The sequence below is a fragment of the Helicoverpa armigera genome, chromosome 18 (assembly GCF_030705265.1).
Source record: "Helicoverpa armigera isolate CAAS_96S chromosome 18, ASM3070526v1, whole genome shotgun sequence".
NCBI lineage: Eukaryota > Metazoa > Arthropoda > Insecta > Lepidoptera > Noctuidae > Helicoverpa > Helicoverpa armigera.
Genome location: NC_087137.1, coordinates 11,177,378 through 11,198,249, shown reverse-complemented (window position 1 = coordinate 11,198,249; position 20,872 = coordinate 11,177,378). Strand labels below are relative to the sequence as shown.

Below are 20,872 nucleotides of genomic sequence, written 5' to 3'. Positions count from 1 at the left end.
GCTACATTGAAGCAGAAGGTCGTCTAGATTGAATTTTATTGTGCCAAATAAAACTCAATAATACGCGTTTAAAATTTTATGATCTTCAAAAATACTTGTTTATTTAGCCATTATAGAAATAGGATACTCAAGGTTGAGATCTAGGGAACTGATTCCTACTTATTTACATTCTGTTATCGGATATACCATCGACACTTACACTAAAAACGTTCTTAAGGCTGTAGGATCACCAGGTCAATCGTATGATAATGAAAATAACGGTTCAGGGCGGATCCGTCTAAAGGCAATTTTTAAATAATAATTATCAGTAAAGTACACAACCATTCTAAGTGGAACTACCTCGATATCCAACACCCAGATGTGAGGAGATCTACTTAAACTGGTTATTACTATCGATATTATACGCTTGATGGTTCTATAATGTTTCGCAGGCTCCGGTTCTATACCAGTATTTATGTGTTAAAAAACAACCGCACCTACTATAACGTGAACAGCTATAAAATGACGCACGAAGAACATTAATTCGCCAAAACTGGTCAAAATGGCCATAAGGAACATGACGTAGCCACTCTGTACAAAAACATCGTGTTTATAAGAACCGCGTTGTGTAGCCATGTGGCTGCTGGGTAACGTGGCTAAACACGGCTATTTCCAAGTGCTTATGACGTGGTTATCATAGCTCGTAATACTACGGGAAATGTTTGTGTTAGACGATGCAGGCAGATGTAGGTCCTGTCTAACAGAGGTCATTCGGATATTTTATTTTAGACAGCTGGTCCTTCTAGCGCTGAATCGAACTGAACTGATTAAAGATTATATGCTCGCCAATATATACTTAGTTAAATACTTACCTAATTAATGCTTTCTGGTTTTATTTTTTAATAGAATTAAATACTTACCAGGTAATGCCAAAATCTCGTGATTGATGCCACCATTTATAATTATAAATTACCGGTAATAATCCGACACGTTACATGAACATGAATATTTCCAAGAAATACGAAAAAACCTTTACAATTTTGAACTCTATCAAATGCAATTTAACTTTAAACCACAAATATAGCATCCACGTTTTGCTTTTAACTAGAAGTTGTGAGTCTAATATTCATTTAGAAAACAGCTTAATCATTGAAATTACTGTAACCTGGTAAATCCAAGATCACAGACCTTCTGAATCATTTATTGATGCAATATTAACTATAATAAAACATTTTGTTGCTAACTACGTCAGACAATTACTCAAGAACCCTGAAAACGGCACTGTTATTTTAAAGGCCACTGAAAGATGTCCTGAGCCAATAAAATAATTTTTACCTATAACTAAAGAAGCTAAGGTTAGCCAAAGAGTTGGATGGATGACATGACAACAGTATGACCGGGTCATGATAAAGAGATAAATTGTAGCACTGTAAAATTACTGCAACGTTTACTGATAGAAAGTCACATTATTTCTGAATGCAACAGGCTAACGTTAGCAAAATATGACGTAAGGAGGTCGGTGTTAAAATGTTTTTTGGGAATTCCATAAAATAACCTATCCACTCGATAGCGTGGTAATTAAAATCATTCACGCTGTTTCAAAACTAACATTTTTCCTTTTAAGTAAATTCAGCCTTCAGTATTTTTTCAAGGGTAGCGTTGCACATCATAATCACATTCCGAGAATAACGGAAAGTATTGCATGCACAGAGATAATTGCACCTAACATGACTCACTTGTTTCAAAGTCGGCTAACATGGAAACCTACCATAATTTGCTGTTAGAACAAAGCCGACAATTGTGAATTTATATTAATGAACAAAGAAGTAAATTATCACATTTTTTATAGTTACGTACCACTCAAACCTGACGAGTCAATGTGACTTTGTAGTGTCATATTGAGAAGTATATTTTGTTATATGTCCGTCAGTGCACTGGAATAGTCCAGCTGTCAGCTGCCAGACGTCTCCCACTAGTCTAAATGTTGATAAAAAACAGAGGTTTTAAGTGACCAATATCTAATTTGACTATGATTTTGACCTGCCAAAATTATAATTAGATGTGACTGCACAGCTTAATTAGCGAGTAGCAAATAAGGAAAGAATGGACCAGTGTTCACTTGTTATTTCCTTCAGGCGTGAAAATAGATGTTATAACATATTCATGCTAAATGTTTTGACACCAGGCAGCTGTTGCGATGCCCTCCAAAAGGTTACTCATTCGACTGATATACCCATAATTATTTACATATACATGATACATATATACACGTAATTATGTAGGTAATGTTAATATGCAGGATACATGAGGCAGTTCTGAGAATTGCACTGGTGTCTCCATGCTGAGCTCAGTAAGGCAGAGGACAAATGAGCGCAATTTTCTGTCAGTTTTTGTGAACTGCGTTTAAAGTTATATTTGTGCAATGCGATGTTTTTGTGGAGCGAAGAATTAACGTGGTTTGTGTAGTGGGACAATGGAAGTGTAATCTGCTTTTTCGTTTTGAATCCCATTTTTTATAATTCTTATTTAAATTTTGGTTAATGTGATTCTGGCCTATACGATAAAAGATTTTGTCTTAGCTTTTCCAGTATTACGGATTAATTTATGGTTAAAAATGTAACAGACCAGTGTGACTTTGCCCGCATATATTCTCGAGACAAACTGACTGGAGATCACGTAAATGTTGTAATTATCACTAAAAGGACGCAGTTGCCAATTTTTGTCACAAAACATGAATAGATAAGTTAGTCATATTACCACAGATACGCTAATTTCTGAGTATAATGGAATTATTCCGAGAATTGCAGTGGAGATGCTAAATAAAATACTATTTTTTAGTTGTGTACAGGATACATGTACAATAAGAAGAATAACTTGTGCAGGCGAATATGACATGATCTCTCTTATGGAGATCAGTAATTGATGTGAGATTAATTCTTTAAGTATATGAAATGTTTCGATAGCCAGCTCATAGTAAAGACTACAAAAAGGACTTCAGACGGGTAACAGGAATGTTATAACTTTTAGTAACCGTCACTTCCACTTTTTGTTTGATTGATAACTCTTCGAAAAGCCTATAATAGATAGGCAGCCCTTCAAACACCCAGCGTTAAGTGGAAATCATTACAACATCCAGTAGCAGAACCATAATAGGTATTTTTTACACGAAACAGAACACGCTTGACCGGCTACCTACGCGTCAATTATCTATGTGTATATAATAAATTCATATTAATATACAGTATAATTGGAGAGCACGTTTTTAGGCTCAGTTACTTGAAGGTCAGGCTACAAATGTAAGCATGTATCAGTCGGTCCGGTTTTGATGTAAAAACTTTATAATGGTCGGTAATATAGGTTTGTGTGGCTCAAGGTTAGTAAGGAGTCATGAAAAACATCGTAGGTATAAGCAAAGTGTATGAAAAAATCTCTTCTATTGTATCTAAGTTTCTTTGTAAAAAGTTACTGTGAGCGAGCTCACTTTTTCTATCAGGATTAGATACGATGTCGACTGGGCAGACTGTAATTATTTGTTATGCTGTGGACTTCATTCCATTAGATTTTTAATTTTAAGAAGCCATATTATGTTGTTAGTTGGTTCAGAATGTTCGTGATCAAAGTCAAAGACAAATAGGAAATCGCAGACATTTCTGAAACGTCACACTAGTTGCATGGTTCCAAAAAGATGATCTCATGGAGAAGAACCCGACAAGAAACTCAATGTTCCTTGATACTAGTGCTATTTCGTGGTGTAAGTGAAATAAGTAAAAGCTTCTGAGGGTGCAAACAGAAGCACTTGTATGACAACAAACCAGTAGTTGGTCAGCACTGCACCTCTATCGTAACACCATCACCATGCTAAAACATTGAGTCAATATTTTGCAGAGAGCTGCGCGCGCGCACCCTCCCCCCACTCCCCTCCTCCGCCCGCCATCTTCACTTAGCGACAGTAATGGCCGACAAAAAGTTGTTATTCAATCTAGTTTGAAGAAAAAACAATTTTAGCCGGCTCATGTTGCCTGAGGAGTGAAGAGTGGAGCGAGTATAAAAACATCTCTCTTTCTATTTGTTAAGTTTTTGTAACTCTTCAAGGCTAGCTAAGAGGTTTTTAACGGTAACATTCATCAAAGCTTAGGCCTCCGAACATTATTTATGAGTCTAATAATTGTGTGTAATGAATGAATAATGATGTGCTTCGATTTAATTTCTACTCATATTATTCGTAACTTAAAGTGAATTGGCCTGTATAACCTGTCTCATAGCAATTTAATTAAGAGCCAGACGGCAAGAAACTGTAGAGAGCTGCATTAGTACAAGTGAAGACTTATCAAATAGCTAAATGAGCTTACGTAACCCGACATCTACATAATTAGGAAGCATTAAAATGCGCAAAATGCACAAACGCAGCGAAGCCGTGGTGCAGCGTCCAGCGTGACCAGCTAAGTGGATTACCGCGTGTAAGTCCGACTGTCCGTCTGTCCGTCGGGCGCAGTTTACGTGCAAACTCACTGTAGCACCTACTTACCCGCATTATGTCAACAACATACAGCTAATGCTTACAGTCTTGAGTATAGGGGTGCAACGGCTAGCCTTTGTTGTCAACTTTGTAATCTATTCGCAGTGTCGCGCATACTTCATGAAGGTAGGACTAGTTGTGGAACTATCTAAGATTAAGTACACGCATAACATGGTATAATTAGACCTGAATGAATATGGACTAACCAGAAACTTCATAAGTCAAGAAGATCCACTAAACTAAAATACCACATAAAATTATCATTTGAAGCCCAAAAAATTTTCATAAAGACTTCGCAGCCTACTTTATAAGATTCCTCTCGCTTTAAATTGAAACAAAAACGTTATTAACACATAATAAAAGTCCGTAATATCTGTTATCTCTCCACACCACTTAACCTTGAGGTATGCGAAGAAAAACTACAATATGTGGTATGTACACACTCACGTACAATGAGTATGTAGAATATCTGAACATGCTAATGCCGACCAAAATACACGACCACAGATGTACCACTAGATATAACTATGAACTTTGTTACTTATTTATAGTGGTTCTGTATGTAAATACAGAGTCCACATTGTGATATTTAAAATTAATTAAATGATAATGTATCGCCCTAGATCTGTTATCACATCTGTTAATATTAATAGCAATAAGTTATCGATAGCAATTAGCAATCCATCATCACGTATTAACAACAAAGGCACACTTTATGATTACTTTGTTGATAATACTGAACTCTGTATCAGTCAATCGGAGTTAGAATATTGATTAGAAATAATAGAGGCTCTGGAACCCAAACATGAAGAAAGACCGACGTAACTGATACAAAGAGAAACAAACACCTAAAAGGATTTTAGCTTTTATTACTTTTCGCAGCCAAAAATATGGCTTTCACAGTTTCAAATACAGCAGCGGTAGTATTTGCATAGAGAGTATATACCATGTATTGTGGAGCTCATGTGCGGCCACAGAACTAAAGCCACGCACACACGGCGCACTCGAAGCGGAACACAACAGGGTTGCCAGCACAACTCTTTGTTGCCACACCATATAATTAAATATTATTACCGAGAGGTATTGTGTTCGATCCCGGCCGATGCATTGTTACATTAATGCTAATGTGCATTAGGAGCTTTTTGTACAGTTTTATGGCTGTCGTAAATAACTGGATTTGTGATTGATACGTGACGTTGATGGCGGCTTAGCAACGATCAGCTGCTCCAATGATTATTATTCCATATTTTTACAAACTGTAGAAAATTGCATAGAAATGCATACATAATCGCTGATGTTAATCCTCTATTCAACCTTCAAGAAGAAACACAACTGTAATGAAATCGTCAACCTAGCAACAGCGGTTACAACTTGGTTACATGTAAATCAAAGTGGCAACATTTAGAACATAAACCATTTCCACAAAGCCTTAAGATAATGAAAGAATAGCATTTACGTTCAAATAAAGTTATTCATAATGTTCAACGAAGGGTTCTTCCGTGGAGATTGATCTGTCGGTATAAATTCATCGCCTTTGGTCGGCAATAAACAAACGTTCGGTAATGAGTGCGGCTCCCCGGGACGCTACAATTGACGCAATAACCTCTGCCGAGCCCCCAGCCGCTTCGCCGATGTAATACTTGCTCTTATCGAATGCCTTCTATGCTACGCCTAGTATAATTTAGTTTTTTTCACAGTATATGCTCGGACAGAAGCGAAACAATGTCACATTTTTTCTTTTATTACGTTTCAGTTAATAACTGTTAGGTACGTAGAGGACAATTATTTTCACTGGTTGATAGGTAGTTATTTTAGTTGCTGATGTAATGTGATTCCATCGCGGTGTTTTGGCCTTTGATTACTAATGAGCCGGCAGTTAATGTACGCAGAGCGCTCCCAAGCCGCACCGGAAACTAATGAGGACAAAGAAGTGAATCTGTTAGTTTGTATGCAAGCACTGTTCCTTCATTGTCAGTGCCGTGGGCGTGTCTTCCCTGAAGCACACTATAAACTTCACATTTTATTACCGCACAGTATTATTATGATCATCTCTAACGCATTCATTTCTAATCCCCTTTCCACATTCACATCGTAACTTAAAACAAGCAACAAAAGTGGTTTGTTTATCTCCAAACTTTGGATATACTGGAGCGCTCCCTTATTATACAGGGTGGCTCGTAAAATGGTCCCACCTATTTTGCACTCGTAAAAGAGGCTCGTAAATTTTACGTCACAAATGCGTCTCATTGTTGGCTGGGAGCGGAGATAGGCAGGGATCGAGCCCCAACGAATAATCTCTGGCTTCACGATAACTCGTGCATCCTTGATCGTTGTGTCGATACTCCGGCTGCCCCATGTCGATAAAACTGGAAATAACATTGGCATAAGTGATGGGAACTAGCCAGATACTATTGATTTGAACAATTAACTGTGTTCTTAAGAAAACACACATTGCCTGGGCTTATAATGTTAAAACCTTTATGTATGTAGGTAGCTATATACACGTAAGCACGCGTGTATAAGAATATAAGATAGTCAACAGAAGTCAACAGCTAATCCACGCCCTAAAATCGTGTTTGCGTAGGCGGCGTTAAACGTGAAACCGTGTCAGCCTGTAATGCCCGGAGCACTCGGCAAACTTGCCGTATCTCTTGAGAAATCCCTTGTAAAAAGCTTAGGACATAATCTTTATGAGATAACACCAAAATCAATAAGGCCTACATGTGTAAGACGGCAAATATTGTTGTGTTGTATGCTTTTCTTCGATGATACCGTTACTATACGTGCCATCTGTACGTTAAAGTACCAGCAAGGGTCTACTATTTTTAGGTGTATTATAGTTACGACGGTTAGTAACAAAGGTCACGTTAAAAAGGGCTAAAAAGTAAATTACCGTCCAAAACGAAACACAAACGGCTGCTCTGACATCTGGCAAAAAGCGACTTAATTCATGAGAATGTCTCACAATTACCAAAGAATGTTATAACCGCATTCCCAAAAAATTGGAGCATTAATCCCACAGTTTAGCGTTGCGTGTCGTTTTACTAAATTATTTGGCTGTTGTTTAACTAATTATGCAAATACTGGATCCCCTCCGCTCGTGTGCACCTGCGCCAATGTCCCACCTGTGGACAATGTCCAGATAGATTGCCGCACATACACGCTAACGTATATTAGGTATGGTACAGTCGTTTCTCTTTCCCTTTATTCCTTTGGTAGTTATCAGAGCGTGCCGGGACTAATTAATGGAAAGCCTGTATGAATGTGTTGTTCAATAAATGGAGACTAACAATCTGTCCGTGTTTGTAGCGGGATATATTCATGGCGCTGCTGATTAATTCATTGCGATAAAGTGTTTACGACGACAAAAAGTATGTTCAATGTAAATGGATATGTATTATGTGAATTTTAAAACTTTATACTATAAGGTTTTCTGTAAAGGCAAGGACAAAATGTATAAATTACAAATTGTATTGCAAAAACATCCCTTTATCTCTATACAAAACCTAAAAAGGCTATCGATAAAGTGAACAGAGATATCGACACGTTGACGTCACTACGTATAGGGCATAATCTTTCGTTCTCGCCCATATTGTTTTTAAGTTACGACAGTTTTGGACAATGGCTCGGAAATCCGCAGAAGCTCCCATCCCGCGTGCACTCTACTGAAATAAAAAGAAATTCACTTTTTCAACACCCTGTGTAAAATCATGGATCACAGTTGTGTTTGCCATAAAATATTTTTGAGATTGCAAGAGTTTTTTAGGGTTGTTACTACATTACGTTTGGGACCCAGATCTTTACCAAAGCCGTGGTAGACTTCATATCACAATCATATAAAATGGCCTAAATATCAATCCTTCGCTCCTTTTTCATTATAAATTCCTTTATTATGGCAATTAAAATTTTATTCCGTGCTTGTAATATTGTTGGAAACGGAAACAAAGATTTCTGTTCGTTTATGTAATCAAGTAAATAATTTAATGAAAGAGGTTTTAATTAGCTCTGGGCTGCTGCTTATTCTTGATTATTGTGGAACAAAATGCTTTTAAATAATTGATACCATTTAACAATAAATTAAATTTAAATTTATACAGCCAGGTTTTAAATGCTCAAAAATTTTCATAACACCGTTCAAAGAAACGAAGCTGGCGAAATATTTGTGCGCCGTTCCCACAATAGAACCTGTCTCATTTATTTGTAATGAACGACTTAATAATTGAATTAGCAACAGAAGCAGTTCCACCACAATCACGACCCCACAGGATCCTCCATTAAACCAGTAACCAGATAAAACGATGATCGAGACAACTTGCATTTAATTACACACAAACTAAACGGGATTTATGTGCAAACATAAATAACGATAAAATTAACAGTGTCCTCGGAGAAAATAGAATTTCATTAATTTAATCACGACCTGCCCTCCGACAACAAAACACTGGGAGTGGAGGACTCTCCCCCTCCTCCCCTCCCCTCCTCGGGGGGAGGCTCCCGAGCGGGGGCGCCAGGCGAGCTGAGCCCCGCAACAGCGCGCGAGCTCGCCGTCCCCGGTGCCGCGGCGCGCAGCCCCGGCTCAACACACGCTGGCCGTCAACAGCCTAGCGTAATCAGAACTCCCAACTTAAAGATTTATTGCCCAGTAATAGGTCTCCGTAAATGGGCGAAGTTTTATGCCCGGTTTCTTTGTTACAAAAGTACTGAGGGTTTTATTTGGGAATTTTGTTTTAAATTGTATAAAAGGAGATCAACTATTGTAGTAAATTTTACGAGGGTCGGCGAAAGAATACTGATCCCCTACCCGCTGTGAGGGCGCTCGTAAAAGCTAGCATAGCGAGAGTGCGCCCTGACCGGCACTAGCCGGACCATTAGTAGCTCAATTGGCGTGAAAGCCGACCAACCCCTAGCAGTCTTGGTGCTGAAACTGAAGTCGCATAAAAGATTTCAACATTTTTTAAATTTTTAAACCCATTTTGCAACAATTTCCGATTTAAGTATTTAAAGTGAATATTTTCAAACTGAGCACAAAGATAAAGCACAGATATTGCCAAATCCAACCCTTTAATTTCATCCAATTAACATTCAACACACTCAGCGAATTATTTGAGAAAGGATTGCCAATGAACTTACTGTTCATATTTCACAAGTTCGCTCCCCAAACTGCGTCAATATCTGTGCCCTTCGCTTCTGGCTGGCTAGCTATCACCCTCTCGTTTGAGTAAATAATCATCTTTTATGGCGAACCTTTGTTCGTAAACCTGGCCATCAAATGTGAAACCTCGAACATAAAGTACGATAGCAGCCATACAAATATGGCTAACGTAACACTCCTTATTTCTATACTAAATAGAAAAAGGTTAAAACGGTCATGGAGGTAGGTGGGCGTCCGTAGTGTGTGCCGCGCGTATTTACATAGCTATGTACCGCTGTCGTGCGCCGAGCGACTCCCGCCCGAGAGCGGCGAGGCGAGCGGTCGAGCGCACCCGAGCGCGCCCGAGCGCGCCCGAGCGCCCCCGAGCCGCTCTCGCCCCGAGCTCCGCGTCCGCAGTCCCCGCTCGCGCCGCGCACGAGCGAACGTGTGCCGAATTCGTGTTCGCCGCTCGGTTAAATTAAATTGAAACAAGTGCGATCGCTACCGACGTTGCCATGAGTATGTCGGACGTGGAGTGGTCGGGGGACCTGTCCATCCGGCTGGTGGAGGAGTACCGGCAGCGGCCCGAGCTGTGGGACAACTCGCACAACCTGTACCGCGTGCAGACCGCCAAGTACGAGGCCTGGGCAGACATCGCCAGGATATTCGAGTGCGATATCGCCGACTTGCGGAAAAAGTTGAATTCGATATTCGCTTCGTATCGACGAGAGAAAGCTAAGATTCGTAACGGTGGCCGCTCCACTTGGTTTCTGTATTCATACTTGAGGTTTCTGCCGAACCATATGGAATCACCTCATGATATCGAAGTCATTGTGGTAATTATCTACCTAATACATTGTTTTATAATTCTTTCGCGATATGATGATATGAAATATGATGTCCCTGACAGTTAAAATTTTTCATTGCAATGTTCTGCTGCCATGCATGCTGCAATAATGATTGAATGACTAAATTAATTTTGAGAAGCATACCTATTTATCTATTGTTAAAAAGGTACTATCAGGGAGATCATCGTATCGCGAAAAAACTTATAGGTTTTAAAATTGATCGAAACTGACCTTAGAAGCGCACCTGGCAACAAACATTGCATTGCGATTGCAGTGTTCAAGCTAATATCAGCTCTCTGTCTGTTGACATAAAGTTTAAAATGAACTATACCAACAACGCTTAACCGCATCAAATCGGCTAGTGAAATACAATTGGGTTTATTGAAATTGGACTCTATTTTCACTGTCAGATTGCACAAAGTGGTTTGGCAATGGAATCGAGTTGGTTCCGCCCTTACGTGAACTCAGTTAGGTTACGTAGAGTAACATTTTGGTCTCGTGATTCGCCTGTATTTCAGTTTCTATTCATTGACAAGTACCTAACGACAGTTTTTTAGATAGCTGTCTTTTCCCTGAGTTGAATTTTCAGTTTAGCGATCTTCAATGTTATGTATTATCCCTAGTTGTCATACCCACGACAATGTTCTATGGCTACCATAGGTTGGTAGGTGAAGAGGCCCACGTGATGAGTTCACGCTGTCGTCACACCGGTGGACAGTCGTCACGGCGTCCGGAGTCGGGAGTCGCCGCGCGTCCGGCAATTTGGCAATAATAATATCCGTGGCCTTGCACCTGCGGCTTTACAAGAACTCATTGAGCCTGGCTATCTCTGGTCTTTATTACAACTTTCATGCTTATCACACACAAAGTTTCCATCAATAACTACTTAAAAAGTTCTATTGACTGTAGTCCATAAATCATATTGAAACATTTGAAAAAATGCAACTTTCCTTATTGTTCTGTTTATTTGCTTTTTAGGCGGGCACTATTCACATTTCCCTAAAGAATGATGTAAAAAGATAAACTTAAAAATTCAAGAATCCCTCCTCTCTACTTAATCAGATAAAAAAAACTCGTCTCTAAAATATTATAACCTGATTACATCCTCACGGTCAAGTGTTCCTGTATATAGGGCATCAGGTAAATCATTACAAAGTCTTCTTAAGGACAGGCCTGTGGCCATTAGTCTTAAAAAATCGGTCAGTGTGTTCATAACCTTGATAGCGTTCAACCGTTGCCAACGAACCACTCGCATTAATATATCTATTTACTTCTCGGATTATTTTTAATATTATAATGAATTGGTTTGCGACAGAATTTGGGGTCGATGTAGTAAATTAAATTAAAGTGGATTCCGACTTGTGATTGGAGGCGACAGTAAATAACGTCACTGTGTAATGTGTTACACGAAGCTATGTGAGAGTTAAGTTCAGACTACACTCTTCTCCATTTTGCACTAAAATAACGTATTTGTATTATGTATGCAGATAGTTAAAAAATAGGAATCTTCGAGCAATCGATGGGAATGACCTACTCGGTTCTAATTCACAATCAAATTAGACCAACGAAGCTGTTGAACCATTTTGTTGAAATGCATACAAAGCTGCTTTTCCGACATTCTACAAGACCCTTTCATCCCTAATTTATAAATAGAAGACCCTTTATAAATAAAGCATGGTATCTATAGAAACACGGAAATTGTGTCAACAGTCAACACGAGTGTAACTCCGTGCCAAATTTCATCATTCTCGACAGGTACAGATTATTGTATCATTATGACTTAGATGATGTCCAATACGATTTACGTGCGAGTCTTACGTATTAACACATCATGCACTTTGACAGGTGGTAAAAATACTCAAGAGATTTGCAACTTTTGAAATGCTGTTATTCGGGGATATTTTCATTTCATCGGAAAAGTTACTTTTCGATTGGAGTTTCGAAGTCAGAGGAAAAAAGGGCAGTAAAAGTTACTAAATGTACCTATGTGATATAAAAATTCGTATATTTCTTTTCGAAGGTCAGAATACGGGCGTTAAGAAGCCGGGCTTCACATAGCAACAACTTATCACCGAATTCACAGCTTATCAACTCACTAAATTAAATTGCGGAAATAATTGACTACTTTATTGCGAAACACAAGGGCATCATTTGACGATATCAATTTCAACAAGACATAATATTGCTTAAACAGTCTCTGTAATTAATTTGTATACAATATGGATGATTTTATTTTATTGGTTGGATTATATTTTTACTGTCTACTGCACAAAACCAAAAATTAAGATAATTGTATTTAACACTATTGTGAAGAGTTAATGAAATGAGTAAGCTTTTAATAAACCACACAAATCACGAGACTAAGCCTCATAAAAATATCTTTATAATCCCAAATTACACGTAAATAATAAGTAAACAGTATTAAAACAAAAGCTAATCTTCAGATTACACAAACATTTGAATAACAATATGTTGACTATGGACCGTCACACTTTATCATCAGGGAAGTGAACATTATCTTCGATGATGGAATCAGCATATCAGTCGCCAAAATGGAATTTGCCGTTACAAATCTTAAATAGGTGCTTATTTATTTAGATTTGCGTTGATATTGATTGATATGTTATCCATATCTCGCATAAAGTATAGATATAATTGTAAAGAGCTTAACTCTAGTGCTAAAAATAAGGTCATTTGTGTGACATAACGCTGTCCTTAGAATGTACGCAAAGTGTATTAAGGATTTATTTTATGCTTTATTCGCAGTTATGACAGGAAATACTAATTTTGTTTAAACTTAAAAACAATAATCACCTCTTTTCATTGTCATCCTATCCTGCAAATCCTACGATTCAGCATTCATTTTTCTTACCGCAACAAACAAGTATGGAGTAAACAGAATAATAAAATGCTACATTTTATCTTGTTTTTCTACTTTAATGACCGCTACCTTCCGATAGGCGGTACAATTAACCTAGCCGATAGCAACACCATCGCTATGTAGGTCAGTCAAACTCGAGTTTGTGCAAATTAATTAATTAATAATGCATTGAAATAATAACGTGTTTGTATCGAGCTCGCTTCCTGGTCGTGTCAAGGTTGGGGTCTCTTCCTGTATTCAAATTAGGGAGTGACTTCATTGTTTGCAATTCGTATGGTCGATATCAAGTAGTGATATTAAATAATACACATATTAAATAATGATACGTGAAATTTTCTCAATTTACAAAAATATATACTTTTACGAAACTGTGTACTTAATAATAATGAATCTCGTATTTCAACAGGGCACATCAAATGACGTCCAGATCTCTCAGAATCCAGAATCAGCGAGATCAGACGAATCGTCAGATGATGACGACGACCGCGACGACAGCCACATCACCATCAAACAGGAGCCAGTCGTGGAGACATACGTGCCTGAGGCTCACGTCAGCCCACCGAGGCGAAGAGCACTCGCAAAGGAAAGACTTCCAAAAAGAAAGTACAGACTAAACACCAGACCTTTACTAAAACGAAAATTAATCAAAGAACCTGAAGTTAAAGATACCTTAGACAGCAGGTTATTAGAAACGTTGAAATTATTGCGAAAATCAGATCTGTCTAAAAAGAAAGATGAATGTGATAGCTTTGGGGAGTACATAGCTGTGTCGCTGAGGAAACATGACGAGAGGACGAGGAGTATGATCAAGCAAGCTATCAACAATATTCTGTTCGAACAGGAAATGAAGAAGTACAGCACGGGACAGTACACGATGGTGCTGTCAGGAGTTGATGAGAACCCTCTCGTCATAGGCGATGGTGATGAGAAGTGAATCTATGATGACTCAGACCTCTAGTTATAAGTAATTCCTCAGTGAGACTGATTCAAGTACCGTAAGATAGTACTGATATGAATGTAACTACTTAATGTTAAATTCAAAGTGCATAAAATATTGTCTTATTTTGAGTTAAACTCCAACAGAGTTTGTAAATAAATATTTGTACCAAGCCGTTTGTTCATTTATTACACTAAGTATTACCGAAAGAACCCAGATGTTTACTTGGTGGAAATCTAAAATACAAAAAGTTTTTAAAGTATTCGGATACACTTTGTTTGCTAATAACTTAGTAATAGTGATATTCTAGTCTAGAAGTTGATAAAATTTGACTTCGGGGTCGTTTGTAAATAGACTAGGTATTAGTAAGTTATCAGAATTTTGTGAAACTTCAAGGCCTCGAGATAATAATTTTCCATTCAATGTAAACAACATGGAAATAAAATAATATAATCCTCCGTCCTTTCATATATTTCCATGATTCGTTTATCGCAGTTTCCTGCATATTATAAAATTATAAATCTGCTGCTATCTGTCTATTAACTGAAACATTTTCAATTAACAGGAAAACCGGCAAACTGTTCGCTGAACTATAATTGTCTGGAAAAAATATGAAATCAATAAAAAAGGCAACATGTATCGTCAACCGCATTAAAACAACTGCATTGTGCTCGCCTTACGTTTTTCCATTATTTTTTACATCCATCAATCAATTATTTAGAGCAGGCTACGTGCCTGCTCACACGACTGGCTCAGGTCTCGCTACTCGATATCTGCTGCAGCACCAACCGGCACGACTATTCTAGCTGTTTTATCACTATTGCCGTTTACATGTGTCGCCTCTGACGGTCTCTTGTAGCAAATCGTCAATGTAATACGTGCTCATTCGTCTTCACTGTACCTGCTTTCGAAATTGGTAAATGCTGTCTGTTTTAGGTCTAGTAGTTTCTTCGGTGAAGTTTCTTTGTGCATTGCATTCATTGCTGCATTTATCTTGCATTCGTGTTGATCTCAGTGAGGATGCCGAGTATTCTATGTTGCCAAGAGCAACATTGCAAGTGTAGGCATGGAATTCTTGGTGAGATGCATCACGCCATCTACGTCACCCGTGTGTATGTATGTTTGTTTTTTCGCGTGCAATCTAGCGATGCATTTGCATTTAATTGGCTTCAGTTACAAGAAAATTTTGCTCATAGCAAACTGGTTGAATCATTTTTCAATTCAATTGCTTTAATGTGTCTTATTATTGTAGTTTATATGTTGAATGATTCTAATTGGATGTTACTAGCCTGTGCAATTGTTTGTGAATGACAAGTGTGTTATGTACTAGACAACTTGAATATTTATGAGACTTTGTTATTCACTACATTCTCAAAAGTCGATTGTTTAGATGTGTATCACACAGGCACACGTGTTACATATTATTATCATACATCAAAAATATTTTTGTAGAGGCCGTGTACCTACCGTTGTACCGAAGTACCGTCTCTACAGGTATGTACTGTACATACCTACCAGTGATTAACAATACGATTTTGACCTGAACCGTTTCAGTCGACCCCTTTTCAATTCTGCCCGATGATTCATACGAATGTTTATGAAAAACAGCAATATGGATGAGTTCACGTTTTTCATTATTGGGCCATTAATTACCGAAAAGTAAGAATGGTTGCAGTGAGCCAATAAATATAGTAGCGATGTGAAGTGGGTGTGGCAGCTTATCGTCGCGCATGCGTAATGAAGCGCTCTGCCAACCGACTTCAACACTCACTGAAAAATAGCTACTTGTTGTTACGTTATGGATCTGTGTGTACCTGCCTACATTCTTGTTTCTAGGCCTGCTGGGATTTCTGAGATGTAGGTTACATTTGCCGACTACGATCTTTGAGTAATTCTTACTGAAGCTTAAACGCCCTCTCTGTCTCTAAACACAGTTCGTACAAAGAGTGTGGGTATATGGGAATGACCTCTCAGCTTGAAGTACCGCTGTGCGAGTGGGATCCTCCTGGCAACACGAGTATCGCTCGGTGACTGACATCTGTCACTTGTGTACAAAGTAGCGAGAGATCGTGTGAGTTGCGTCAGCCGACATGCTCACACTCTCCTCAAATTGCATCACTCACTCAATAAATAATTAGTCTAGCCGATCGAGCCGTTCATGTGGAGGAAAAACCCCATTTAAACAATGAATTGAGGAAGCGTTTGTTCAATTGAACATTTTCTTTCCTTTTATTTTAGTGTAATTCCTGAAATAGGCCTAAACAATTCCGTTTTAGGTAGGTACTATTATTACCTTTCCTTAAAAAACTGGTGGTTTATATTAACATTGTATTACGTGGCGTGCCAACGTGTCGGTTTGATGTTATTTCTGTAGTTGGCGTACAGTTAGCGTCAAACAAATTGCTGTACAAAGAAGGAAATGCGGTAATTGTCGCGAATGTGACCCGACCCTTAAAAGGTTAGGCAGGTGCGTATTATACTCGGCAGCGTCTACCTCAGGCCTAATGTATGCCATAGCCGGCGGTGGAATCCAGGTGACGGGGTATACTTGCCGGCCGTGACGTCACGACACAGGGGTCGCACTGCCCTACAAACAAGCCATTGTAAAAAATACTAAGAATTTTTCAAAAACACATTTAACAATAGCTGTGATTTCCTCAGTCTAACTTAGAAATTAAATGTCTGGACTGCGCTGGACACAACTAGAGCGGCAAGAATGCGGGAAATTGAGGAAAAACAATAGAACAGCGCCGCAGCAGGCAACCAGCATGTTCATACCTAGTTTCCGAGGAAATACTGTAAAGTGTAGTAACAATTTCTCCTCAAGATAATGAGAAAGTGAATCATAAAATGGAATGACCCACAATTTCAGATAACCTTCACGACACCGTCTCGGGTGTCCGTTGGAGAGGTCTTTTTCATTTAGATTGTCACTCGACACGTGTGACTTTCCGCATTAATTGACCCGAACCTAGAGGACCCTAAAAAATATATCGACACATTGATAAAATTAGCACAATGGACTTTTTGTTTTCAACGCTCAATGTCAGGTTATGACGACGGTTTAACATAAAAACTGGGCTAGTTGCAGTTTTTATTCTAGACATGAGTTTTTGCTATCTGACTGAAATCTATATTGGCAAGCTAGGAGTTGGCAACTGTATGTGATCATTAAGCCAATGAAGCAATATTATAATAATTGCCTGTAATTTAAGATACCCTGTAAAAAATGGTCTGACATCAAATAAAAATTTTCCGTTCAATATTAAGTAAAGTTTCCTCAATTTACCGTAGGTATTGCTGGTAATTACTTCGTCCTACAAACTGCTACTCGTTTCGCAAATGTGAGTAAGTAGCTACGTAGGTATATGCATTTGCGTTGAGCAAAACCTAACTACTTAATATATCTCTGTCACCTCTGAGATTCTCACAGCACGTACGTCTTCAGTGTTAGCAGACATATTGTCGCCTGTGTCTAAATATATATCTTACGTAAGTTTCAGTACTACACATATCAATACATCAAAGTATCGTTCGTATTCTAGTACAACAATGAACCTTGAGACATTAGAAATAACAGCGACTTTCCCGTGGAGATGTGTCATCAGATAATGTTCGACCTCGAGTTATCGAATCCAGACGTCAACGGCTTTGTTTTTGTTATTCGTTTATATCAGGATGATGATAGTCTTAGGTAATGGATAATCGTTGATAAGCTGAAGGGTGACAAACACCTGATGATAAAGCTGTATAGGATGCAATCACACGTTTTGTAACTGTGAATACAGGATTAGTTCAATGCACTGTACACGTACATTGAAATAAATCTCAGTTTCATTTGATACATGTGTATTCTCAGGAGCTATTTCGTCACTTGCCTTTAATTTAATAATCATGAAATTGGCTTTGGCTGATTGGTTTCCAATTGTGTTTCAACTAGCAACTGAAAAGTCGCTTTCGCTTAGTTGGAGGTACAATAACACGATATTCATTTCTGCTTGACTGATACCATTAAAAATCCTCACGATTTAATTGTTTATTCTTATAATACCGGAATCGTATCCGCGGTACCAGGCACACATAATTGCAAGTGGATTTGATTACCGCAGCGTCGGCACTCGAAGCCTCAGCAGTGCTGCGGATAACACTACAATTTGCCTAACTATAGTCAACTTACGCAAAATTATATTCAGTGTATAGTTTTAACACTAATCTACTTAGCGTTATTACATTTTGTTAAGCTTGATTATCTGTTCAATAAGTCGGTACAGATTTATATTGAAAGTCACTACTCGTTTTGTAGTGCAGAAAAGGACATATCTATTACATAGCTGATGTAATAATTGCTAGAGGTTTCCATCTAAAAGTGTTTCAACAAGGTAACCAGACCACTTATAGAGATATCCTCAAGTGTATAGTTATCAATAGGTAATTATAGGACTTGCATTGAAGAGCGTCTGCGCATGAGTGACAGTTGAGAGCACTCGCAAAGATGGCGGATTGTTACATCGAGCACTGTCTCATCATCAAGTGCTTTTATTTGCAATGCAGACTTTGTGGCTGTGACGACCGATAGTTAGATATATAGAGATATAAATTGACTGTCAATTAAAATAAGCTACTCTTAAAGATAATTAAATAGATGAGGAAGATTCTAGAAAATTTTACTTTAATTGGATTTAGGTTAAATCCAAATGAAGTGGAAATGGAGTGATGACCTGCGCAAGACGGCTGGCAGAAGCTGGATGCGAGAAGCCGAAAATCGATCTCAGTGGCGTGCACTTGGAGAGGCCTATGTCCAGCAGTGGACTGCGATAGGCTGATGATGATAAATCCAAATAAAGTAAAATTTAATAGTTCAAGGAGTAAATACTTTAGATTATAAGTTACGTAAGCAGATAGACAAATATGACATCTCATGCAGCTAGTCACAGAACTGTATCAGTACAACTTGTTATCAGTCGAAAGTTCCAGAAGGTGGTATCTAACGTGACTATCGCAACATAACGTTAGTATCTCACATTGCTAGAGAAAGGTTAAAAACATCGGAATCTCAAGTAAACAACACATGTTTTCCGTTGATATTTTCGTGCGGAGGCCGAGCCACACGTCACGTACACCCTGCCACAATAAATTATACCACTAGCATATGTACCACGCAATTTTAGCCCTTATTCGTAAAGAAATAGGGAGTATAATCGTAGACAGTTTTAGTGCAATGTGCGAGGGTTCATTAGAACAGTTTTGATGGAAAAAGTAATTACTAAATTGTCACTTTGAAGTAAGAATGGATTGAGAGCGTTTACGCAAATTGTTGTAGTGAACTTCCTGACATCAATGGACGCTGATAAAAGTGTTGAGGAAAAGATCTTTTAAGATTAAATGAATATATTTGCAGTGGTTTATTTGAAGAGCTACACATGCTGAATGTTACACGAGGAAACTTCAAACACGTGGTGACACTACACTTGCGTCACAAAAACTGAACAAGTGCTTTGTGAAGGAGACTCACAAGAGTTTTTTTATTTGAATGAAAATAGATCTCAAGATGTTAGATAGTGGATTTCATATTGTATGTAATGCCAGCAAACGCTAACAACTGACATGTGGTTAAAAATAATGCACCACAGCGTAAGACGTTACTTATGTACAAAAGTTCATTGAACTTGTGAACATCAAAAAGTTTTTCGAATACAATAGATACCATCTAGAATTTGCTTTGAAATCCGCGACCTCCACCAGTCGAGGCCTTTCGGCTATTTTTACAGCCCACTTTGTTAATTCAATACAGTTCATCACGTAGGACTTGAGCTAATTGTCCAAGTTTTTTGTTATTTATTTAGATATTAATTATTGTTGCAACACTTCACTAAACTCTCAGACTTAGATCCTTGACATGCAGTGACTGCTACAAAAACTGTTTATAATTAGAATATCATTTAGAGCGAGATTTTTCTGCTCAAACTTTATTATGAGTCATTAAAAATGATCTTCAAATTCATGTGATAAGGAAGAGTTTCTTGAAATCTCGCAATGACGTCACAGCTCTTAGATTTAAGATCCGTGAAGTGAAAACATTGATAAGGGGATCAAACAGATATGCTGTATCAACCGGACCTAAGTCATTTGTATCATATTTATTAATAGGAGACCACGCCATGTTGTTTATGTAATCACTGACATAATAGACACTACAGCCTCCACTTTCCAGATATAACATCAAAAACACCAGTATACCTTGGTGATAAAGGAGAAAGCTACGATGAAGAAAGCGGACCAAACCACCGTGATAGGTTTTGCATTTGAATCAAAAACAGGCAAAGGAATATAAAATTAGTTATTTATTAAATACCTACTAATTCTACTTTTCCAAAAACGCACTTTACTCTTTTGGTTCCTAATAGATTTGAATGAATGAGGTATTTGAGGTAATAAATCCATTACCTAATGCGATGAAACAATAAGTATGCCAAAAGGATCAGAAGATATTTATATTCTCAGAACTTTAGGTACACTAGTAACTTTCCAGCAATAAGCTGCTTGAATATATTTTTCCTCAAACTACGAGCATCTGGCCTAC

At 38.1% G+C, this 20,872-nt stretch overlaps 1 protein-coding gene across 1 annotated transcript; it reads left to right on the top strand.

The window, feature by feature from the left end:
* The first annotated feature begins 9,942 nt into the window (after positions 1-9,942).
* On the top strand, positions 9,943-14,464 carry LOC126056264 (uncharacterized). Its single transcript, XM_049848708.2, has 2 exons — positions 9,943-10,462; positions 13,762-14,464. The coding sequence occupies exons 1-2, from the start codon at positions 10,142-10,144 to the stop codon at positions 14,287-14,289; spliced, it is 849 nt and encodes a 282-aa protein (XP_049704665.2). The 5' UTR covers positions 9,943-10,141; the 3' UTR covers positions 14,290-14,464.
* Positions 14,465-20,872: the final 6,408 nt, after the last annotated feature.